The sequence below is a fragment of the Polypterus senegalus genome, chromosome 7 (assembly GCF_016835505.1).
Source record: "Polypterus senegalus isolate Bchr_013 chromosome 7, ASM1683550v1, whole genome shotgun sequence".
NCBI lineage: Eukaryota > Metazoa > Chordata > Cladistia > Polypteriformes > Polypteridae > Polypterus > Polypterus senegalus.
The window spans coordinates 56158936-56185645 of record NC_053160.1 but is presented as its reverse complement, the minus strand read 5'-3'; the positions used below and the strand labels follow the sequence as shown (position 1 = coordinate 56185645).

At 38.6% G+C, this 26710-nt stretch overlaps 1 protein-coding gene across 1 annotated transcript in view; it reads right to left on the bottom strand.

The window, feature by feature from the left end:
* Positions 1-26710, bottom strand: part of trim23 (tripartite motif containing 23) — a 43732-nt gene that overhangs the window by 5039 nt on the left and 11983 nt on the right. The window contains exons 5-10 of the mRNA XM_039758679.1: positions 22096-22374; positions 21049-21231; positions 20587-20802; positions 16218-16352; positions 15931-16060; positions 4236-4346 (exon numbers count right to left, since the gene is read on the bottom strand). Of these exons, the coding sequence (XP_039614613.1) occupies positions 4236-4346; positions 15931-16060; positions 16218-16352; positions 20587-20802; positions 21049-21231; positions 22096-22374 (1054 nt within the window). The remainder of the gene's footprint in view (positions 1-4235; positions 4347-15930; positions 16061-16217; positions 16353-20586; positions 20803-21048; positions 21232-22095; positions 22375-26710) is intronic.

Here is a 26710-nt window from a genome sequence, read left to right as displayed (position 1 = left end):
TTAATAAAGTATCTATCTATAGCAGGTTAGATAATGGATGGATGGATGGACTAAGCTTCCTACATGTCCTCTTTATTCAACTGGTGGACATAATTAGCTCAACAGTACGTCATCTTGTATTAAGAGAAGAAACATGAGGAAGAGTGTGCCTTTATGATCACTAGTTTGTACCATACACTATGAATTTTACTTTAAGTAATTACCTAATTAATTAGCTTCTCTAATTAGTGTAATGTAAAGCAGTTAGATATTCCTCTAAAAAGGAAATGCCAAACAGAAATCACAGTGAAATACAGTCGTATGTAAAAGTTTGGGAACCCCTCTTAATTCTTTGGATTTTTGTTTATCATTGTCTGAGCTTTCAAAGTAGCAACTTCCTTTTAATATATGACATGCCTTATGGAAACAGTAGTATTTCAGCAGTGACATTATGTTTATTGGATTAACAGAACATATGCAATGTGCATCATAACAAAATTAGACAGGTCATAAATTTGGGCACCCCAACAGATATATTACATCAATACTTAGTTGAGCCTCGTTTTGCAAATATAACGCCACTAAACGCCTCCTATAGCCTTTGATGAGTGTCTGGATTCTGGATGGAGATATTTCTGACTATTCTTCCATACAAAATCTCTCCAGTTCAGTTAAATTTGATGGCTGCCAAGCATGGACAGCCTGCTTCAAATCATCCCATAGATTTTCAATGATATTCAAGGGGACTGTGACGACCATTCCAGAACATTGTACTTCTCCCTCTGCATGAATGCCTTTGAAGATTTCAAACTGTGTTTTGGGTCATTGCCTTGCTTGAATATCCAACCCCTGCATAACTTCAACTTTGTGACTGATGTTTGAACATTATCCTAAAGAGTTTGTTGATATTGGGTTGAATTCATCCGACCCTCAACTTTAACAAGGGCCCCAGACCCTGAGCTAGCCACACAGCATGATGGAACCTCCACCAAATTTGACAGTAGGTAGCAGGTGTTTTTCTTGGAATGCTGCGTTCTTCATCTGCCATGCAAAGTGCTTTTTGTTATGACCAAATAGCTCGATGTTTGTCTCATCAGTCCAAAGCACTTTGTTCCAAAATGAATCTGGGTTGTATAAATGAGCATTTGCACACAACAAGCAACTCTGTTTGTGGTGTGAGTGCAGAAAGGCCTTCTTTCTCATCACCCTGCCATACAGACGTTCTTTGTATAAATTGTACTGAATTGTAGAACCACGTACAGATACACCATCTGCAGCAAGATGTTCTTGCAAGTCTTTGGAGGTGATCTGTGGGTTGTCTGTATCCATTCTCGCAATACTGCACATGTGCCGCTCCTGTATTTTTCTTGGCCTGCCAGACCTGCTGGGTTTAACAGCAACTTTGCCTGTGGCCTTCCATTTCCCGATTACATTCCTTACAGTTGAAACTGACAGTTTAAACCTCTGAGATAGCTTTTTGTAGCCTTCCCTTAAACCATGAGACTGAACAATCTTTGTTTTCAGATCTTTTGAGAGTTGCTTTGAGGATCCCATGCTGTCACTCTTCAGATGAGAGTCAAAGGGAAGCACAACTTGCAATTGACCACCTTAAATACCTTTTCTCATGATTGAACACACCTGTCTATGAAGTTCAAGGCTTAACGAGCTAATCCAACCAATTTGGTGTTGCAAGTAATCAGTATTGAGCAGTTACATACATTCAAATCAGCAAAATTACAAGGGGACCCACATTTTTGCACAGCCAGTTTTTCACATTTGATTTAATTTCATACAACTAAATACTGCTTCACTAAAAATATTTGTTCGGAAAACACCCCAGTACTCAGATGTTCCTAGGAAATGAAAGACATACCACTGTTATCTTTTTTTGTTGAAATTAAAGTAAGTTATTATGCAGGCTGAGAGGGGTTCCCAAACTTTTTCTTATGACTGTAGTTCCAAACCGTCCTGGCATATTTCACCAGAGATGCTCGAAACAAACTCCAGCGACAAAGGTATGGGTCACAACATTAAGCAGTGCACTTTGCTAGACAGTTCTTATAAAAAGTAATTTAGTTCACTTGGCACAGATTTGGTTTTTTACTTTGACACCTATGAATCTTTTTCTGTTTATCAACATCAAAAAAACGATTAAACCCAGTGTTAATTAACAATAAAACTTCAATATCTCTGTGATGGCCGGTGTGATTTTCTACATTGATGGATTAAAGGCCAGAAGTCCACATGACCTCAGTTATGGGATAAAAGTTAGACCCCCAGGAGGTTATAGCAAAGGAGAGAACTTAAACAAAACTAAGTGCCATTATGAACAATGCTGCACATCCTCTCTCTGACACAGGGACACGGAGGACTTTCAGCCAACGAATCATTCAGCAGAAGTGTGTCAAGAAACATCACTGGGGGTCCTTTACAGCAACAGCCATGTGTCAGCATAATGCCTCATTGGGACTGCCAAGTCAAAACTTTTCTTTCTTTTTAAATTATCTTCCTTTTTAGTCATTCTGGTGTGTGTTCAGACCACAGTGTGTGCGTGTGTGTATTTATCTATTTATGTATTTATTTAATTAGAAGGCTTCAGAAAAAAGCCAAACTTCCCCTGGCGACAAAATACTATCTACTGTATCTAATATGAAAACTTCCATGGGGAGTAAATACTTTTTATAGGCACTGTACACATAACCCCAATCTTTTAAGACATGTACAGAAATAGGAAAGTACAAGGAGGAGGGGAATCTTTATATATATATATATAAAATACGCTACCGTGGCTGTCCATTTGTCTGTCCAGGATTTTAAATCACCTGTAGCTTGCAAACCGTTTGACCTGAAATTTGGTACACATATAGTAAATGACGTCTACTATACACTTTCGGGGTGATGATTGACCTCCAAACATTTTATTTTATTGTAGAATCAACTCTCAGCGGCGGCCAGCAGGGCAGCTGTGCAGCGCAAGTGTACGGGCATCGTTCTCATCCCTGCCACCTTCGTCATCACTTCCCCTACCTCTTCATATCTTAAATCATTCTTGAGGCAGATTGAAGACTTAAGTGCCAGCTTAAGTGAAAAATTAAGGAAACATACTAAGTAATTGCAACACCAACACTGACTTAATCAGTTTTAATGCGAACAGATGCTGACGAAAGAAGAGAAGAAGCGGGCCACTATGGTGGAGAGAAGAAGAGCTGCTCAGGAAGCAGCAAGCGCATCAACCTCTGAGCAAACGAATGCTAAACATACAGAGAGAGTATGAAAACTATGAACGCTCAAGTCGAGTGAATTCACTGCGTATTCATGCAGTGCATCATTACTGGTATAAAATAAATCATGAAAAGACTGAAATGATGCTGTACAGGTTGTGTCTGATGAAGTCCATATGGTGCACTGAAAATGCCTGCCATATGTTATACAAGCACAAGGCAGGCAGGACTGGACCTCCAAGGAAAGGGCAAAAGAGGAGATGTGTGCCTAAGAACAAACATTACTAGTTGACTGCTTAAAGAAGTTGGAGCCTCAGTGAGGCCATCACAGTATGATCAAGCGTCTCTTATCTGAACAGCTGTCCTTAAATATTTGCTCAGGATCAAGACATGACAGGCAGTAGTGGGGATTAGCGAAGGAGATGATTGGTTATAGTAGCTCTTAACAAACGTGACTTTTATTATGGGATGTATTACATTAAAACACACTAAACAAGTGTAGGGATACACACAACCTTTCATATGTTTTCTATAGTTACTGTTTCTGGCGATGACTGCGAGTAACTGACTGAACCAGCCCTGTAAGCGGAGACTAGAAGGCTAAAATATTATTAAGAAATAAACAAACTGTACTACTAAGCAGTAGATAAGGGGGTTGTTTGTAGAGAAAAGTCAAAGAATGCACATATATGTATCTAAGCAAATGCTCACTGGTACCATAAGGCAAACACATTTTCATCCATCATGCCTTCTCCAAACATTTTTTAGTCTTTTCTCAGCATTTTTGTTAGAAATATGCATGTATTCGTTAGCTTTATGCCTTCCTGGTTAAACTCATTCCCTGTGCATCGGTTTTTCCTCAGTATTTATTTCACATATTTTTGTGCGTTTCTGCTGGCACATGCTTAATGTTGCACCTGCTGGCACATCTGCACTTCTAACTTTAGTTCGCATAGTCTGACTAATGTGTGGGTTTTTTTCCCCCCATCTGTTTTTTAAAAACATGCTCACTTTAGTTCAGTTACTTCCTCTCACCTTGTGTATTAAGGTAATAATGTTTCCAAAGTGGTCTTAACTTATGTTTTCCTCCAACATCCCAAATGGTAAACTTCAGGTTTTTATACTCCACTGTTTCCACATTAAAGCCTGAGGACAAAAAAAAAAAAACCAAAACAAACACATTATTCACTTGTAAACTGCAATTACTTAACTGAAGCTGTTATTTTACTACAAATTTTTTCTATATAATACATTATGTAAAGTTTTTGTCAACATATTTTGCACCCTTGTATTTTGGTTACAACACTTACAATAGCTGGAAAGTAACCTCCATTTGATTAAAATATTTTAATAGGCTGTCCAAAGCTTACACAAAATACACTTGTCTGCTCAAATTGCATGCACTTTAGCCACAGAATAAATACACACCCTCCCTAATACTTGGTTTCACAACTTTTGATAATGACAACAGCCTGCAAACATGTCTTGTAGCCATCTGTAAAGCTCCCATTTTACCACACTACCAGCCATTTCAAGATTTCAGTTGTAGCCTTCATTTAGATAATCTTAGTGAGCTGTCAGCAGTCGCAGTGCATCTCCAGTCCTGTAGTTTGACATCCAAAATGATTCAGTCAGACCAGTCTGTGACTCGACTCTCCCTGACAAAATCAGACGGGTTACATTATATCTTAAAGGAGAAGTTCAGTATAGTCAAAGGTATTTCTTCATAAACATGATATATACAGTATGCATTTGCCAAATGAAATTGTGCTCTAAAGTTAAATGCTTTCTATAAATTTACAAAAATACTTTCAAATGGACTAACAAATGGATGTAATGGACATATTTGGAAAGTTTCTATGCTTTTTCTCCATGGCCCATACTCCCCATTGTAAAGTGCAAGTGCAGGCAACATAGTTTTTATTATCTTATTGAAAGTGACTAACTTTATAGCATAATGTCATGTGGCAAATGCATATATACCATGTTTATCAATAAATAACTTTGACTTGAAAAATACCAAAAAATTATCCTTTAAGTCATAGGGTTAAGATCTTGCAGACAGGAACAAACAACTAATAAGCAGGTGTTTTGGACGGCGCTAACAGGAGAAAAAAAACTGGAACAGAGTCATCTGTTATACAATAACAGAATAGAAAAAGGATAAACAAAAAGGAGAGATTGCAGATTCATCCCCCAATCACGTAATCGGATATCCTCAAATGATTGGATCCTGCAACTGTATTCGTTCAGTCTGACATGCTCACCAACTAAACGTCATGTAATGTTCCTTACACCTTTCTGCTGGTAGGTTCTCGCACTCTTCAAATTAGTTCTAGCTCTTGAAGGTTTGCAGGATTCCTTTTACCAATAGCAGATTCTAACCCTTTCCATAGTTGTTCAATCACACTTATCAGGACACACTGTTGGCCTGTTTAACATAGTCCTTTTCTAACCACTCTCTTGTGCTTTTGGATGCGCGTTTTGGGTCATAGCTAGTTTTCAGATACGGGATGGGATACTCCAGTCTAAAATGCCTTAGTAATCCTCGATTTTAATGATACCCATTATAAACTCAAAGCCTTCAAAACAGCCTTGCAACATTATGGATCTCCACCACATTTAACTACAGGAAGAGTGTTCCTTTTCTTATAATTAGGGGGCTCCCCCCGCTCACTTAGCTCGCCCACCCCCGTGTTTGGTTTACTGGATATACAATTTAAAGAGATTTTTACATATGCATTATTTTTACTTTTACTTTAAAACCTTTGTAAAAACAATACTTGTCCTTTATTTCCAGCCCCAGGCATGGTTACATCTCTTTCTAACAGGGCATATAACTCCGCTCGCGTTGTGAAGGGGGCTGCGGCTGAACACACGCTAAGGAGATGCCATCGGATCATCTGCTGACTTTCTGCTGCTGGCGAGCTGCCCAATCATTTCAAAGCTTGTACAGCAGCTGTCTTTTTCCCACTTCGTGTCTCTGCCGCTCGCGTTGTGAAAGGGCTTGTAGTAAGGGTGGCTGAACGCATGCTAAGGAGAAGCAGTCGGATTATCTGCTGGCTTTCTGCGTGTTTTGCTTGTCACTTGTCGTTGTTTTAAGAGCTGGGAGCACATGAAGCGTGTCTGCCAAAAGCAATCCAACAACTGCTAGTTTAGATGTCCATGGACTTGTTTTAAATGATGTCTCACTGCCTTGTCTCGTGTGCCGGTGTAAAAACAATACTTGTCCTTTATTTCCAGCCTCGGGCATTGTTAAATCTCTTTCTCGCAGGACGTGTAACGCTGCTGGCGTTGTGAAGGGAGGCCGGCAGAACGCACGCTAAGGATATGCCGTCGGATCATCTGCTGTCTTTCTGCTGCTGCGCGTCGATCATTTTAAAGCCTTTGCAGCCACTGTCCTTTTTGCCACTTTGTGTCTCTGTCAATCGCGTTGTGAAGGGGGCTGAACACATACTAAGGAGAAGCGGCCAGATCATCTGCTGGCTTGTTGCCTGTTCTGCTTGTCGTGCTGCCCGATCATTTCAAAAGGGGAGGGGGGTGTTGGGGGGGGTTAGGGTGGCTGAACACACACAAGGGGAAGCAGTCGGAACATCTGCTGGCTTTCTACTGTTTGTTTGCTTATCGTTGTTTTAAGAGCTGGGAGCAAGTTAAAGTGTCTCTCACGGGACTTCAAATTGTCTTCCGAGAAGATCACGTCTCGTCTCCCTCCCCAAGATTTTTTTTATAATAGAAAGGAAGTTTAACTTTGCTACATATAAACATTTTCACAGATCAATTTTGGTTTCTCAGGGTTGATCCGAGTAACGATTTGTTTGGTCCTCCTTGGCTATCCATACAGCTCTCCTCAGTTTAGCATGTACCGCATGGTATAAGTTGATACCATCATTCCACATCATGCCCAGTCAGTTTTAAGCCTTTTGGAAGTTTCACGTGTTGTTCCTTTAACAGTTTATACCAAACTTTCAATCAAGTTTCCTCTTCCCACCACATCCTAGGAGAAACCTGATATTTCCAGGAGCAGCAAAATTTCCAAATGTGGAAACTGGAACATCAAGGTCTCTGGAGATAGCCTTGTAACCTTTCCTAATTTTATGTTTGAGGACGGTCTTAGACAACTCTCTTCTTATTGACATCATCAATAACAAATAAGGAATGAATGAAAACTGACCTTTTTTAAGCATTAAAGCCATCATTCATTGGTTAATTATTGGGTAATTGATGTTATGCAAATACTGGCAATTTATTGCTGATGACGTTATTTTTATTGTAGTGAGAATCTAGTTATTCTAATCAAAATGATTCCAATAATTACCGGTATGTTGTAGCCACTATTCAGTTTTTCTACTATTTCCATACATTCCTTTTTTCATTGTTACTGTTTAATCATGTGCTGCTATTTATCAAACAGATAAGTGAATACAGTTAGGTCCATAAATATTTGGACAATTTTAGTCTAATTTTTGGTTCTGTACATTACCACAATGAATTTTAAATGAAACAACTCAGATGCAGTTGAAGTTCAGACTTTCAGCTTTAATTCAGTGGGTTGAAAAAAAAGATTGCATAAAAATGTGAGGCAACTAAAGTATTTTTTAACACAATCCCTTCATTTCAGGGGCTCAAAAGTAATTGGATAAATTAAATAACTGTAAATAAAATGTTCATTTCTAATACTTAGTTAAAAACCCTTTGCTGGGAATGACAGCCTGAAGTCTTGAACTCATGGACATCACCAGATGCTGGGTTTCCTCCATTTTAATGCTCTGCCAGGCCTTTACTGCAGCGGCTTTCAGTTGCTGTTTGTTTGTGGGCCTTTCTGTCCTAAGTTTAGTCTTCAACAAGTGAAATGCATGCTCAATTGGGTTAAGATCAGGTGGCAGACTTGGCCATTCAAGAATTTTCCACTTCTTTGCCTTAATAAACTCCTGGGTTGCTTTGGCTGTACGTTTTGGGTCATTGTCCATCTGTATCATGAAACGCCGCTCAATCAATTTGACTGCATTTAGCTGGATTTGAGCAGACAGTATGTCTCTGAACACCTCAGAATTCATTCGGCTGCTTCTGTCCTGTGTCACATCATCAATAAACACTAGTGTCCCAGTGCCACTGGCAGCCATGCACGCCCAAGCCATCACACTGCCTCCACCGTGTTTTACAGATGATGTGGTATGCTTTGTATAATGAGCTGTTCCACGCCTTCTCCATACTTTTTTCTTGCCATCATTCTGGTAGAGGTTGGTCTTGGTTTCATCTGTCCAAAGAATGTTTTTCCAGAACTGTGCTGGCTTTTTTAGATGTTCTTTAGCAAAGTCCAATCTAGCCTTTCTATTCTTGAGGCTTATGAGTCGTTTGCACCTTACTGTGCACCCTCTGTATTTACTTTCATGCAGTCTTCTCTTTATGGTAGACTTGGATATCGCCTACCCCGTGGAGAGTGTTGTTCACTTGGTTGGTGGTTGTGAAGGGGTTTCTCTTCATCATGGAAATGATTCTGCGATCATCCACCACTGTTGTTTTCCGTGGACGTCCAGGTCTTTTTGCGTTGCTGAGTTCCCCAGTGCTTGCTTTCTTTCTCAGGATGTACCAAACAGTAGATTTTGCCACTTGTAATATTATAGCAATTTCTCAGATGGGTTTTTTCTGTTTTTGCAACTTAAGGATGGCTTCTTTCACCTGCATGGAGAGCTCCTTTGACCACATGTCTGTTCACAGCAAAATCTTCCACATGCAAGCACCACACCTCAAATCAACTCCAGGCCTTTTATCTGCTTAATTGATAATGACAGAACGACGGCCTTGCCCACACCTGCCCATGAAATAGCCTTTGAGTCAATTGTCCAATTACTTTTAAACCCCTGAAATGAAGGGATTGTGTTAAAAAAATGCTTTAGTTGCCTCATATTTTTATGCAATCTTTTTGTTCACCTCACTGAATTAAAGCTGAAAGTCTGCACTTCAACTGCATCTGAGTTGTTTCATTTAAAATTCATTGTGGTAATGTACAGAACCAAAATTAGAAAAAAGTTGTCTCTGTCCAAATATTTATGGACCTAACTATACAGTATATACCAAAGATGTGTGATTGCCCAGTTTTTTTCCCCCATGAGATATTGCACGTGATATGCCTAAATTGCAAAAGTGTCAGTAATGTTGACCATAAGTGTACAGTAATCCCTCGCTATATCGCGCTTCGACTTTTGCGGCTTCTATATGTAAGCATAACTAAATATATAACGCAGATTTTTCGCTGCTTCGCGGGTTCTGCGGACAATGGGTCTTTTTACTTCCTGTACATGCTTCCTCAGTTGGTTTGTCCAGTTGATTTCATACAAGGGGCGCTATTGGCAGATGGCTGAGAAGCTAACCAATCAGAGCACGCAGTTAAGTTCCTGTGTGCCGAGTGCGATGTTAACCAGGAAGTCTCGTCTCGCTCATTCAGCATCAACGTGTTTCGCTGTGTAAAGAGTTAACTTTTGTGCTCTTTTATGTTTATCTTTGTGCATAGTCAAGCCCTTCATTATGGCTTCAAAACGATCTGCTCCTGCTACCGCTTCAATGAGGCTATGATTCTTTTTATTTAAAAAATAGTGTCCTTTTAACCAGGGTGCAAAATGAGTTATAAGTGGATGTAATAAGGCAGTAGTGGAATCTGCTTTAGGGATTTGGATTGAAGTCTGCCGGAAGAAGAACAACGGCGCTGATATACAGTCACCTGAAGAGGCTCCTTTAGAAGAGCTTTAACGCTCTCCTTTGTTGTGCAGTAAAACTAAACTCATCGTTATTGGAAAAGTCGTCGTGTCATTGTTGGTGGGTAACTATAATTAATTTTCTACTTACAGTATTTAGTACATGTACGTACGTTTAGTGTCACTGTACACACATTTACTGTATACAATTTTTATTGCATTGTATGTATTTATTGCTGGTGACCTGTCTATTGTAATGGCTGTAACATATGTGATATCAGAGACACTCGATATCTTTAAAATAATATTTAGGTTTTACTGTATATAAACAGTGTGTTTACATACATAATTTCAATGAATCTTACCTAATATCTAAGAGAATACAAAGGGTTTATGCTGTATAACTGTGCAGGGAATATTTATAAACAGTGTGGGAGAGTTTATAAGGGCTTAAAATATATAAAAATAACCCTACAAACATATGGTTTCTACTTCGCGGATTTTTACCTAACCTTTTCGGGGTCTGGAACGCAACCCCCGCGATCGAGGAGGGATTACTGTATACAAGTGCTTTAAATAATATGGGGAAAAGAAACCAAAGTAATATATGGCATGTGCTATCTAATACAATATTAGATTAGGTGTGTACATATGAAAGTCATGTCAGCACTGGATTACTTATCCATGGCCGCCTACATCATACCTTCAATAAAGTCAGATTACGTTAAAGGCAAATCAGGCAAAAGTTGTTTTATTTTTCACTGCTAATAAGAAAAGCCTTACTGCTTGCTATCTCACTTACAAACAGCCTGATTGTGCAAAACTGAAAAGGTTACCAACTACAGATTATGAGATTAAAATTGTGATGTATGACTTAATTCACAAAACTGAGTTTTCAATTAGAGTGGAATGGAATGTGTGCTTTACAACTGGTTTCCTGGACCAGAGCACTCAGAGGTTTGTGCAACATGCAAGCCTGCTTGTTCAGCATTCTGACAGATTGTAACTCAAAGAAGAAAACCTGCTTGCTTCACAGACGTACATTATCAGAAAAATATTAACATACATATATATATCTGGAGCTATCACCCAGGTAACAAAACAGTATTCCAGATAAGTCCTGTAGTCCTGATCAGTGACCACGTCCTTAACTCAGCTAAATACTCCAGTGATGGTAATTTTTCAAGTGGACTACTACCGTACTTTTTCATTAGAATCTCAGATTGTGATACATTCCATATAGTAAAAATACTCCAGATGGTCTCACTTCTTACTTTGAACCAATTCAAAAGCACTGCACTAGTCTCTCCACCAGCTTCCTGTTTCCACACACATCAAATTCAAAACCTTGGTAACGGTTTATGCAGCTGCCAGAAAATCCCTTTCAGCTTATGTCCAGACCTCTTTTGAACCATTTACTCCCTCTGGGTCCTAAGGTCTGCCTTCTCAGGGCATACAATGCCAGCACTGATGGAGAGTCAGGCTGTTTGTATCTTTACACTTAACACCCAATCAAGATGTGCAAAGAATCTATACTAATAAAAGGCAAAGCCCTCACTGACTGACTGACTGACTGACTCACTCACTGACTGACTCATCACTAATTCTCCAAGTTCCCGTGTAGGTAAAAGGCTGAAATTTGGCAGGTTCATTCCTTACAGCTTCCTTACAAAAGTTGGGCTGGTTTCATTTCGAAATTCTACGCGTAATGGTCATAACTGGAAGCTATTTTTCTCCATTTACTGTAATGGAGTTGAGCTCGAAAGCCATGGGGCGGAGTTTAGGTGTGACATCATCACGCCTCCCACGTAATCGCGTGAACCGACTGTCACGATGCGTAGAAAACCAGGAAGAGCTCCAAAAAGCGCTGAAGAAAACATGCATTATACAATTGAGAAGGCAGCGAAACAATAAGAAGCGAGCGAGTGACATATACAACCATATTCATGAGTGCTGCTACTTCGGAAACAAAGCACGGTGTAAACCTAAAGTTTAAATTAAGTTCATTGACAGGCTGCCGCTGGCGTTTGTCATGCCCACGGGTAATGCGGGATACAAGTTTAATGAGAGGACGCAGTATATAAAGAGAGTTTTGATCACTTTGTAACTAAGTTAAAATTGCAGGTGAGGGGCTGTGCTTATACACATTCCGAGAGACTGTGTTTGTGGGGGATTGACAGTTAAGGCGGGTGGGGGAGTCACGTCATCATCTCCCCTCCCATTCACCTTATTTCAGTTAATACACACACTGTCTCTACAGTTTCTCCACACTGAATCCTCCAGGCACTACTTACAAAAGGTTACATTGACAATCGTGTTACGTTATTTTTAAAATGTTTCCTTTTCTTAGCATAAGCACAGCTGAGAAGCTTCGATGCATGTGCTCCATAACGCGTTAAAAAATAATGTATTTAACCACACTTTGCATTACAAACAAAGGGGAACTTCTGTCAATCCATGATTTCCTGGTACACCGATTACATTGATCAGCGGTTCCCGATTTATTTTACCCTCGCACCACCTTGGTTTGAGAACAAGTATGAAAAAATATGAAGTTAACACAGAAAAACAGATCACCAATTGAAGCTTTATGAATAATTGATTCACCATCAATAATTGTTTTGGTAAAGCCATACTCAGTGTAATCCTCCTTCCATTTTATAATTTTTCCGCCACTAGCCATGATTAAATGAACGGTAAAAAAGGTTGAGCAAAGTGAGGGTGACTTATTCAGGCAGGCAGGCGACAGCTGAATAGCTCGAATTTGGATATAAGTGGGTTCTATTTAGTCGCCAGAAATATCTTTGTTAGCAATGGAAGTTGAATTTAGTCTTTAAATTTCTATGGTAAAGAAAAAGTTATGCAATGATGACTAAATTTAACTATATAAAGTCAAAACTTGTATATATAAAGTCATTTCCAAATATATAAAGTCAAAACCTGAGTATATAAAGACAGCGTTGGAATATTTCTGAATATATAAAGTCAGCTTTGGAATATACAAATCAGTGCTGGAATATCCATCCATTTCCCAACCCGTTGAATCCGACCACAGGGTCACGGGGATCTGCTGGAGCTAATCCCAGCCAAAACTGGGCGCACGGCAGGAACCAATCCTGGGCAGGGCACATGCATCATTTTCAAATCATTAACCGAACAGTGTTTTTTTAATTTATTTTTCTGAATATGTTTTTGTTAACTTAGTTCAGTTCAGAGTCGTTTCAAATCAATAGATTTTGACTTTCACTTTATATATTCAGGAGTGAGTTTATATACTCCGATGTTGACTTTATATAATCAGGAATGACTTTATAATTTCCGAAGCCGACTTTATATATTCCAGCGATGACTTTATATATTCAACTTTTCACTTTATATATTCAAGTTTTGACTTTATATATTCATAAAATCAATGTATTTGCCTGTTTGGCACCCCATAGTATATGTGTGTGTATATATACCTGTATGTATATAGATATATAGAGATATATAGATATCTATATATCTATCTAGATATCTATATATATATATATCTATATATCTATCTAGATATCTATATCTATATCTATCTAGATATCTATCTAGATATCTATATCTATATCTATATCTATATATATATATATATATATATATATATATATATATATATATATATATATATATATGAGAACAACACTCATATCAATGACAAAACAGTTACATTAACAATCATGTTACGTTATTTTAAAAATTTTTCCTTTTCTTTTTCATAACTTCTTTAACACACTACTTCTCCACTGCGCGCGGGTATTCTGCTAGTCTAAATATATAATTCACTAAGGCAAGACAACCATGGAAAGCACGCCGGAAGGGGCGTGGATTCACTAAGCCGCCGACAGGTGAGACACTTCTGGTGCACGCAGGAAGGAGCCACGCCCACCAACTCAAAGACCATTGGATACGACAACTCGCAGGGCCACGCCCACCAACTCGGACGCGACGACACAGAAAAAATGGCGTCATTTATATTCGTCTGTCGTAGAGGCCACATGACATTAACATGACCTGCACTGCATGTGCATGTCATGCATCTCCAAGCTACGTTGACTGTTCATAGAGGCATGATGCTCGCGGAGGTGAATCGCCATATGCAGCGTGTGAAGCGGTTTGCGAGGGGTATCCCATGGGATCCTTAAAACAATCCTTTACAACTGAGGTTAAAGCACAATGAAGTAAGCAGTCTTTTAAAACCCACTGTTCGGTTACGTCCCTTTCGTCTGTGGTAAGAGTCCACATGCACGTCTAAACCACGCGGCATTTGTTATGCCGCGGGTTCACTATTGTGTTGTATTTTGCTCTCTCCAGAGTTCCATCTTTTCATTCACTTACTGTTGTATTCTCACACCAACTCATTTTAGACATCCGTGTCTTTCCAGAAGTGTTTAGCATTCAATAAATAATTATGCATGAGATTGACCGTGTGTCTACCCAGCGCAGAGAGGCGTGGGTAAGCCGTTGAACCCCATTCGGGCTGCAAGCCGTGGAATTCCCACTAAGTGTGACTCATACGCTCCCACTCATTACGTTCCTACCCTTTGTGCAAACCCCCCTCCTACCGTGGTCGGGTATCTTGGTGGATTATATATAGAAAAGCAGCCAAAACTGAGGGGTATCCCATGGGGTCCTTAAAACATTCCTTTACAACTGAGGTTAAAACACAATGAAGTAAGCAGTCTTTAAAAACCGAGTTTTCGGTTACGACGCACGACCGCGTGCACCATAGCAAACTGTTTTACATGCTACATACAGCAATTCGCATCCGCGCAAACGTGCGTCTTCTTAGATGCTCCTGCACTTTGTTCACACCCCCCTCCCACCTCGCTACTACCGTGGTCGGGTGTTTTGGTAGATTATATATAGAAAGGCAGCCAAAACCGCACACTGCAATGAAAAGTCTAGAGTTCAATCTTTTCACTCACTTTCTGTTGTATCCTCAAACCCTCCCTTTTTAGACAACTGTGTCTTTCCAGAAGTGTTCAACCATCAATAAATAATTATGCAGCGGGTTCACTATTGTGTTGTATTTTGCTCTCTCCAGAGTTCCATCTTTTCATTCACTTACTGTTGTATTCTCACACCAACCCGTTTTAGACAACCGTGTCTTTCCAGAAGTGTTTAGCATTCAATGAATAATTATGCATGACATTGAGCGTGTGTCTACCCGGAGTGGGTAAGCCGTTGAACCCCATTCGGGCTGCAAACCGTGGAATTCCCACTAAGTGCGACTCATACGCTCCCACTGGTTGTGTTCCAACCCTTTGTACACACCACCCTCCCACCTCGCTACTACCGTGGTCAGATGTCTTGGTGGATTATATATATATATATATATATATATATAAATAAAAAAGCTGCCAACGACTGAAGTGACGAGTTGGAGGTGGGCACATGAGCAGGCAGTGCATACTGGACGAGAAATCAGCAGACTAGCATGACGGACGGAGCTGAATGGACGTCCTTCTTCTCTCCTCCCGTTCCACACTCCGCGCCGTGCACCCCCATCCCTCCATCTGGCAGGAGAAGGCGCGAAGACGGCCTGCCAGTTTTCAGTCACGGACGATTGTGTGTTAGTTCGTTCCGTGCACTGTTACAATGTTGCTTTTCTTGCTGATTTATTACATTACTGATTTTTCAAATGTTAATTTTCTCCCTGTGCTTAAAAATCATTAAAAAAACCAGCCTGATTATGCGGTGTATGGTACGCCGCGGGTTGGCTAGTAAAGTATATTTTAAATACTTTAAATATGAAGGATATTTTAATACTGTACTGTAACATTTCTATTAGTAAACGTGTTCAACTTAAAAGCACACATATGCAAACCATAATAATCTGAAATGGTCATTATAAGACATAATTTTGTTAGGCATACTTAAAACAATTAAGAATCAAAATCCTATATGTAACAAACAGAAAACAATTTAAAATGCTGGCATATACATTATTTACAACTGTAAGCTGGAAAAAAGATATCTGATTGCGCATTTTTAAAGACTACACTTACCTATCGTTGGTATTGGCTGCATAAATTCATCTTGCTTAAGTTTAAAAAGTATAGTAGTTTTCCCTGCTCCGTCAAGCCCCAGTGTTACTACACGAATTTCCATCTTTGGGCCAATGTGTACCCGGTTATCCTGTTGGAGGCGAGAATATCAAGTGAAAAAAGTGCTTCTCTTGCTGCCCGACTGCCCAACAGTTTCATATGTTCTTGACTTTAGTACTCAACATAGCATAGTGTGCCATACACACATCTAACACAAATACCACACTGGGTGAAGGCGTTTTTCATACCTTTGTAAAAGTGACAGGAATGCTTGCATCAAGCTGGATGTGATCTGCTAGCTCAGTGAATTGCTGCTGTTGCTTCTGCAGGGTTTCCAGTAGGCGTGTAATCTCCTGCTTTGCAAGAACAACCCTACAGTCATCCTAACAGGGAAAAAAAAAAGAAAAAAATAAACAGTACCAATCTTTTATTTCACGCAAAATGTAATTACAGTTAAGCACAGATCGTGACGTGGATTCTGCCTTGATACTCTAAAAGGAAGGCACATGTTTTTTTGGACTTCCTAGGTTTTACACAGTACTCCAGCAGTGATCCCGGCAGAATGGGCTCTAATCACCCCTACTTAGGGACTCTATCTCAGTGTGTCAGAGAAGCCTCTGGATTTTTTTAACCATTTAGAGACTGACAAGCTACAATGACTTACACTGGAGGTCGTCAAAAATCTTTCAATCAGTACAACAGATATAGTATGAGGTATGTCTATTAAATAATGAGACTGTGACTCCACCTAGTAAACAAAGTAGTCAGAACCTGTTAGAACTGCATGCGTGGTGACCTTGAACATGTCGGAAGCTGCATGACAAGCAGCAACACTCTAGGACGTTCAGTTGATTGTGAGTCGCCATTTAGTTTGGTTGTGTTTTCTGTAGTGTGCCGAAAAAAATGCTAAGTTTAAAAGTTGAACAACGTGTCAATTTGAAATTTTTACACCAACAGAATGTTTTCAAACACTTACTACAGCTTATGGGAATGACTGCCTGTCTCGTGTGCGTGTGTTTGAGTGGCACAAAAGATTCAGCGAGGGACGTGAGAATGCCGATGATGATGAACGCCCTGGACCAAGAATGAAAAAAGCTTGTCAAAGCAGGTCAAAATTCAAAGCCATGCTCATTGTGTTTTTCGATATCAAGGGTGTAATTTTGGAAGAATGGGTTCCAGAAGGCACAACAGTTAACCAGCATTATTATAAGGAAGTTTTGATAAAGCCGAGAGAAAAAGTAAAAAAAAAAATGGCCACAACTGTGGGAAAATGGTTTCATTCTTCACCAAGACAATGCGCCTGCTCACACAGCACTTTCTGTAAAGCAGTTTTTGACCGACAAGCACATTACTACACTTGAACATCTTCTATATTGCCCGATTTAGCACCGTGTGACTTTTATATCTTTTCCCAAAGGTTAAATCAGTGCTTAAAGGGACATGTTTTGAGTCAGTAGATGCTGTGAAGAAGAAAACAGCGGATGTGTTAAAACAGCTGACAGAAATTGATTTGCTCCATGCCTTCGACCAGTGGAAAACAAGACTGCAGCAATGTATTAGTGCAAATGGGGAGTATATTGAAGGGGACAAGCATTAAATTTGTAATACATATAAATAAAGGTGAGTTATTTAATCAGTCTCATTATTTAATAGACACACCTCATATATCAAGGTATAAATATATTCCATATTATAATATGCAAAGATTCAGAAATCAAACTCTAAACAGGGATGAGCTATCTCTCACAAAATTACACACAGTGTTTGATGAATATAAGTAGTTTTGACAATTAACATGCTGCCTGAGGGCACTATGCAAATGGTGTTCAGGTGTGGAAAGTTCAGCCTCAAGTTCGGCCCACCTTTTTTCTTGCTTCAGTTCTGTTGTGCTATGACAACTCTGAGACATCTAACAGACAAGCTTCAATACTGTTTGGATGGTACAAATCACCTGCTTTTCTTCTTTACTTGTTGTCACATTGTGTGCACTGCACATCAATGACAGAGTCACTGGTGATGTGACACTACATGACTTATAATCACAGACATAACATGAAACTGTCCACAATGAGATATGTAAATTATGTAAACCTTGACTGGAAAATCACTTCAAAAGTTGTGTAGTGCAACATCAGCCTAAGGACACAGTAAAAGGTTGTCAAGGTGAACAATATCAGAGTCTGTATGACAAGGGAAACCTAGCTGATCAAGACAAATGTCAGTTTTATCAAGATCTGTAATACTTGACAATTTATTTCAAGAGATTCAAAGCAACATTTCTCATGAACATAATGCCTACACTCATTATGATCATGTATATAGCAAGGTTTAATTTCTACTAAAAACATAGTACAAGTGTAGTACCTTGTTTTTAACTTTCTTGTCATTAACCAGGAGTGTGATTCGAGTCTGGAATTCTATACAATTATGATTAAACCCGAGTCAGACTCGGGGTAATGTGCAATGATACACTTTATAGTGTTAAGTCTGAATAAATCTCAGGAGTGAACTCTGCCATCATCTACTGGATGAAATAACACCATTCCACAAAAAAGATAAATAAAGTGCACAAAAAATATACATCTACTATCCTGATTGCAACATGGAGCTGTGCATTGATGACCTAAAAACCCATCACACACATGACAATTGAAATTGACACATGACATTGGCAATAATGGATACAATGAGGCTATTAGAAATAAACTGGATACATTAGACTTAAAAGTCAAGACGGAGGTAAAAAGCTTAGGGGTAATTGTTGACTGTAATCTGAATTTTAAATCGCATATTAATCAGATCACTAGGACAGCATTTTTTCACGATGATGGATGGATTAAAAGGCCTTCCGTGAGAACTCTAAATCCAAAGAGGACTGTTTCATTTATGTTAGGTAGAATGCCCAAAGGGGACTGGGCAGTCTAATGGTCTGGAATCCCTACAGATTTTATTTTTTTCTCCAGCCGTCTGGAGTTTTTTTTTTGTTTATTCTGTCCCCTCTGGCCATTGGACCTTACTCTTACTCTATGTTAATTAATGTTGCCTTATTTTGTTTTCTTATTGTGTCTTTTATTTTTCTATTCTTTATTATGTAAAACACTTTGACCTACTGTTTGTTTGAAAATGTGCTATATAAATAAATGTTGTTGTTGTTGTTGACACATAATACACAGTACAGCAGTGGACACTAGACATTTGTTTTCTACGATATTTATGTTAACATTTTGGCATTTACACATTTCTGTTACATAACATTTTTTCTTATTGAAAAATTATACAATTTTGGCTCATATTTCCTGGGATAAACATAACACTAAGGTGGTTAATTATAATGCCAGATGAGGAAAAAAACACAAACATAGAGACAAAATACATTCTAACTAACCTCTTGTGTGTTCTCAAAAGCTCTGCAGATGATTGTTTATTTTCCAGAAATGTAATGTGGAGCTTTTACTTTAGTGCACAGAAGAATTACACTTTACATTAAAAGGTCCAACAGAGTGAAGAATATAAGTGATGGCTTATTAAAGGAGATCAAAGGTAGGGGAGGAGTAATAGAATTTACATAAATGTAATAACGATTTGTTTCTATTAATAAAGGAAATTCTTTAGCCAAAGTATAAATAGAAATTATATGAAAACTACATGTTGAATCATAGCTCATACATGTTATAGAAATGTTGAGATAGCAGAGTTGGGCTGTAATCAATATGCTGGTCAAGAACAAACCTCTCTAGAGTAAATACCTAGGCAGACTAATAATCAAATAAAGACTAGAAACTGACTTTCCAGTTTAGGCAGAAATGCAGTTTTGTTCCAGGTAGGAGCAAAAGCAGAGCCCAACATGCCTTTATTTTCTCTAGTTTCTATTTTAGAAGGTGGGATATGGTAGTTTTTTTTTAAAGAATCATAGGAAAAGGCATTTAAGCATCTATAGCATGTCAAAATACCAACTGCACTGTCATACGCTGAGGAACATCAAGTAAGATTAAAATAAAATCTTTTTTGTCTTAAGTTAATGAAAAACTGCATTGCACCAAGTCATACCATTCAATTTCTGGTAAACTAACTTATCCAGCTCAGCACTACAAACAGCCAGTGCCTGTCAACAGCACTCGGAGAAAGCAGGGGTAACAGTGCATTCTCATTCATACAACCACATCCACTCAATCAGGGCAAATATACAACTGTCGATTAACCTGAGCAGCACACTCTTAGGATGTGTGAAGAAAAATTATCACTCAGAGAAAAACTCACACTGATACTAGAAGAACAACTAAACTGCACACAGACCACGTCCTGACTAAGGAGTTGAACCCACCAGTCAGATAGCACTATTAACTGCTATACCATTGTGCTGTCTTTCTCCTAGACATTTAGGCAACTGGCCCTACTCATGCATTAAAATCGACACACTAAAACCATTGTGTGTGTAGAGATTCTCTACTCTGCTTGATGCAATTTAATTGTAACAAGATGGGATTTCTTTTTTTATTTTTATTAAATTAAAAAAAAAAAACACACAGTACAGCAGGCTTCATAATATGTTTACACTATTTACAAATGTGTCTGTATTCCATATACAAACAATAGGTAAAACATTAAATTGCTGCTAACCTGTTGGAGTGTTTTCTCACAATGTAAGCAAGCTGTGGACACTTGAGATAACAGAATCGTCATATCCTCCTGCTGCTGTCTCAGCCATATTAGCTTCTCTCGTACATGAGCATCAACTACACTGAGTGCCATTTCCTCTTGGCGACACAACGTTTCATGTAGGTCTGCAAAATACGCTCGTACACACGACCTGGCACTTTCAGCTGTCCCTGGAACCTGATTCAAAGTACAACACAAAAGGAGTATTAATGGGTGTGACAGATTATGCAGATATTTTATATTCTGAAGAAGAAAAAAGACGAAAATAACAAAACTACTAAAACAGAATTATTTCCCTAACCAGTGATGTTAATTTTAAGCTTAACATTAAAAAGTATTGTATATTTTATAAAATCCTACATTTGACACAAAACATTTCAGATAAAAACATTTGTATTCAAGTGGAGTGAATAAATCAATTACATGTTCTGTATGAGCCATCCCAATGCTGTCTTCTACAATCTGCTCTCCACCTTCTATTTGTTGTACGATGCCAACCAGCTTTCTGGAATATTCAGATATCTCTTCTGTGAATGTTCGAATACAATGAGCCATATCCAAGATTGAGGCTCGGATCTGATTTGCTTCTCCTTCCAAAACAGCATGCTGTGCGGAAAAAAACAAAAAAAAAACAACCCTGAAGCAGTTCATTCAATTGCGGTCACCATAATGCTTCAAATTTTCATTACATTACTATTCAAATTTTTTTATATGATTAAGGAAATAAACTTTATAACTGGGCTTATACTAATTCTATAAGCTATATATTGGCATATCCCTAATTGTAATTATTAAGCATTGCTATAATAAGGGCTTATTCTGCTTCATTAAGTGTAAAGGAGGAAGGGCCAGAAGTTGAAAACACAATTAAAATTAATCAACAATAAACTATTCACTAATAATTCAAAGTGTATCCACTAAAAAGTAAATTAAAAGAATTAGCCAAAAGCACTACAACTATAGTAAATAACAATAATGTCATTGTTGCAAAATGTTTCTAAAAAATTGTAATTCCAATTTTGTGTCTTACTACTCCATACAAGCTTCAGATTACCAATTTAAAAAATTTTATATTTGTAATCATTACTTAGTGTGTGCTTGAAATTTTAAATCACTACATCAAAGTCAAGGTGGCATGCTGGTGCAGTGGTAAGCACTGTTGCCTCAAGGTTCCAGGGTGCAGAGTTGGATACACTTACCCGGCTAGTATCATCAATCATGAAATTTGCACACTCACCCCCATGTCTGCATGGGAGCGAGTGTGAGCGAGTGTGTGTGCATGAAAAGGCCATGTGTTGGACTGTCACCTTGTCTAAGGTTGGTTCTTGAATAGCACCTGTTACTACCAGGATTGGCTCCTGTCCTCTGTAACAGTGAATTACTTTAAGCAGTTTCCTGAATGTTAATTTAAATGTAATTTGTTTATTTGGAATTTTTGTGTATAAACAACAACGCAGGTGAATCACATACCTTATGTCCTTGGTGTTTTCCATATTCTTTGCAAACGCAGCACATGAGTGGCCCATCCTGACAAGCTTCTTCAAGACAGACAAATTCGATAGCATGTACTTGGTGCTGAGGGCACAATGTCTTCTCATGGGGCTTATCTGCAAGTGGTACTCTCCTGTGTTTTGCCAGGGTCCGTGTCGAGTGGGTTAGTTGAGAGCAATCTGCACACAGATGTGTGGCACAAATTGTGCAATACATGGACGCAATATGGTTCTCATCTTCATCACAGCGAATAATGCACTGCTCAACAAATGACAAAGAAAAAACAAAAGACGTTCATGTGACAACATGTGTAATACAAAGGGTTGTTATTAGTAAGGTGTGATTGTCCACTTAACTTGAACAGAAGAATAATTAGTATACATTTTAATTAAAATGACTTTACATCAGAGTATAACCAAGTACTGACTATAGTTGAGCAAAACAAAAATAGGTTCTCTTGTGTGTGTGTGTATGCATCTACTATCATTTTCTATTCTATACATTTTGTTAATGTATGCACTGCATAATCTAAAACAAAACAACAAAATAGTAATATAATTAATTTATAAAATTCATAAAAAACACAAACACAACACAACACTGAGGAAGGTCTTCAGCACGCTATCAAATTTCAAGAACTCACTACAGCAGACATAGAGCAAAAGCTCATACCTCATCAAAATCATTGTAGTTACACTATGAATGCCAAAACTCTCTGAACTGCAGAGGCTTCAAGAACCATTGATTTGATGAAATGATTAATTTGGAAACTTGGAAAAGAGTTTACAAAGCATAATACACAATCTTACCAACATTACACATATGTGCACATTTTGACATTTAGTGCAAAAAACTGGCAAATTTATAGTTCTCATCTCAAAATCTCATTGCAACCCACAGCTCTGTAAAATCACACTACCAAGAAACATCTGTGAACAGTAATTACACGCTTATAAGAGTTTGTTAGCATTGGTGGGGTTTTGTTTTCAAACTCCTATACTGTCAATGAATACTGCAGACAGGTGGTCATCAATGCCCAATGCGCTATCGTTCAGTAAATGATCTGTTGATGCAAGATGACCAGAAATAAAAGTGTTTCATGGGCAACTGTCGGCCCACCCAATAATTAAAACACAATGCATATGTAACACTAGGGAGCAGGGCAATAAAGCAAACAGAAAATCTAATTGCATTGAGCACTTCAATATCATGTCAGTCACATGCCGATGTCTGCCCATAATACATTCATCCATCAACCCATTTCCTAAACTCAGATGTGCTAAACCTGAAATGGAACAGAAATCACATGATAGCAACGTGATGTCCTCAGTAAAGTAGGCTCCAATTCATTACACAACTCCCAAGAGGATGGCTCTCTGATGTCTAAATCACCTTACAAGCCATTCTTCAACAAGAAAAGGACACAAATACCATTAATGATATTTAAATAACAGAAAAACATTTTAAGTTTTCCTGAATATTTTAACTGAGGCAAAATAAGCACTCATACTTTAAGAAGTTAGGAAATGAAAGCATAGCATACATTCAAGTGTGACATAGTTAATATGAAAGTTGGGGTATTTTCTGTTATTAATTAGCTTTATGAAAAATACAGATATCTCATTTTTGCTTTTTAAAAATTTTGCAATAGCGGTATACGGGACGTGTGATGCAGATTTTCTCAAACTTCCACGCTCTTGGTTGTACAGGCAGGCATAAGCTGCAACCATGTCCATTATCGTTTCACTCACTTATACTGACTACTGACGATCCTAAATATAACATGCTCAGACTGAAATAGCCTCTCTCAAGCTAAATCTGAAGCAGTGAATGAACCTGTAATTGAAGAGCACGACTTGACTAGTTTGGCGACATGAAAGTGAGAATTGCTTTGGGAAGTACAGATTATGGTATTAGTTGAAACATCTGTCCTCTAACCCTGTTTGTCTAGGACAGGTTTCAGCTGGAGCCTATCCTTATAAGCAACAGATGCAGACAGTAACAGCCTCTGAACAGGACAACAACCCACTGCAGGGTAAACACACACACACACACACATATACCAGGAGACAATTTAGCATCACTAATTTACCTAACCTGTCCTTGGACTGTGGAGGGAAACTGAAGCAAACCCAATGCAGACCCTTGTGCAAACTCCACACAGGGAGCGGCCAGGACATGACCCCAGACTACTTTCCAGTTGAGACCTACTGTATTTTAGTAACGTGGTGCATTTGTATGAGGGGTGCAAGCACCTCTAGCCAGTAGTTAAAACTATGCCAAATGTCAGTAACACCTCAAGTTCACATTCATTGAATTTTCTGTGTTCTCCCATGGTTTGGTTTGAAAGTAAAGATGAAGCTCAGGAACACAGCCAGATTTATATGGTGATTAGATCATAAATATTTTTAAAAAATCCATTTTTGAAGCCATACATGGTTGCTAGTGGGATGTGACGAGGAGTGGCTAAAACCGTGTGCACAAGCACATAGTTTTAAGTTCATCTGAGGTTTATAAAGCAATCTGGCATAGAACGAGGGATACATACCATTTTATAAATCAGATTTCTTTTTCTGAAAACAATTTTACCTATTTAGTATAAGTAAACTTTTTATGGAGCTTAAGCAAGGTATTATATGAGAGGCCCCAGATCCTGAATTTCATGTTTCGTGTGAATGTAATAACAAATTTTGGGGCTGGGCATTTTATACCCGTGGATAAATTTATGATGATATATTATTCTATTTATCTTACTATATGCATGTATCAAATTTAATCAACAATATTTTCTGTTCAGTATTCGAAAAATTCTGCTTAAAATCAATAATACAGCCAATTTAGATATTGTTTTTAAGTATTTTACATCAGTACCACATCAGTTATGTCTTGTATAGCCTGTCACACGTGCACATAGGGGACAGCTGAAGGGCTCTAATGACTGTAATTCTACCACCACACCAGAGGTTGGTGCTGTGTCCCAACGCCTTTCTCTCTTCCTCCCCCTACAGACTGCCAAATGGACCAGCCTCTTCCTGTCAGGAGGACTAAAATCTGGATGCTCTGCCATCTTTTTCAGTTCTGTCCTGAACTAATCCCCACATTTTGTGTAGTTTTTTTTTTTTTTTTGCTTACCATTCAATTATATAGGGTTACCAGGCTGGTACCCCAACTCTTAATTGTTGTCCTTTGCTTCTCTTACAAGCCCCCAAACAAAAAAAAAAATCCTTCACATAAGGAATGCCTCAATGGGCTTTAACAGATCCTGTTTATTGACAGCCACCACTGCAGTTTTGAAGAATTGGTATTCTAAGTTTACAGCTGGCTTTACATTTATTACAGAGCTCATTGGGTGGCGATTTCGTTCTCCATGTAACCAAACAGAAGGACAGGAATTGGATATTGGTACGTTTGACAGAGACAGCCCAGCTCCTTTAAATTATTCCATTCTGGGTCACGTGTGTCCCAGCAGGCATCTTGCGGGAAGCAGCAACAATCTCTGGATGGGGGAAGCAAGAACAATCCCTGGACGGGGCGCCTGTTCTCGCTACTGCTGCGTTACTGTGCCCTCACATGTTTAATACATGCTGTAATCCATTTCATCATGAAAATGATATCAAGTATACATCTTACTATTCTAAAATGTTCAGAGTGCTGTATTATCATGAATTTAATGTATTCTGTGTGGCAATCACTGCCTGTGTGCTTCTGTCTATGAAAGAGAAAGCCCGTTTAAGAAGGATGTAGTGATTAATGACTGGGTCAGGGAACACATGCTACTTTAGTTGTGATGGGATTTGAGAAACTCTAGTAAATAAAACATTTATTTTAAGATGAAGATTACAATATTCTACTTTAGCGACAAAATAAACTACAAGATTAAAGTGGAAATTTTGAGACTAAATCTACATCAACCTTGTTTTCCCCTTCTCTTTGCCCTAATCCTCTTCCATATGACACTCTGATGATGGGCTACGACTCGCCTTTTCACGTCGACATTGACATCTGACCACTTCTTTTTTATTTCGGGAACTATGTGACTTCCTGAATTTAGAGTATCACCGTCATGCTGCATCACTCCATCACTTTTCTTTTGCTGCTTAAGCCAACAAATAGTATGTTTTACTACTAAATCCAGGTTTCTTGTGCTGAAGAAGGGGAAAGTGGTGGAAAAGTTTAAACTCATCTTTGGAAGCACCCTAATTCCTGCTATCCCTGAGAAACAGGACAATAGGCTGGGGAAAATCCTTGACTGCTCCCTTCAGGTTACCACATCAATCCAGCACACCAGCCATAATTTAGAGTCTGTGAGGATAATCAGCCAATATCTAGGTAGGTGACTGGGTCTCCTATGACGTCTTAGCAGCATCTCTGTGTACAGCGTACTGTAACTCATGATGTACAGCGTTAACAAGCCAAAACCTCTATTCAGAAGCCGTGGTGAAGAGTTCATGGTTGCGAGAGTAAGAGGTGTTTCAATATAGAGAGTCCAAGAATGTCTCAAAGAGGTGTCGAGGTTAGAACGGTGATGAGATGGAGAGCAAAAGATGCCATTGAGCAGGCAGAGGCACGGCAATGACATAATGCACTGATGCTA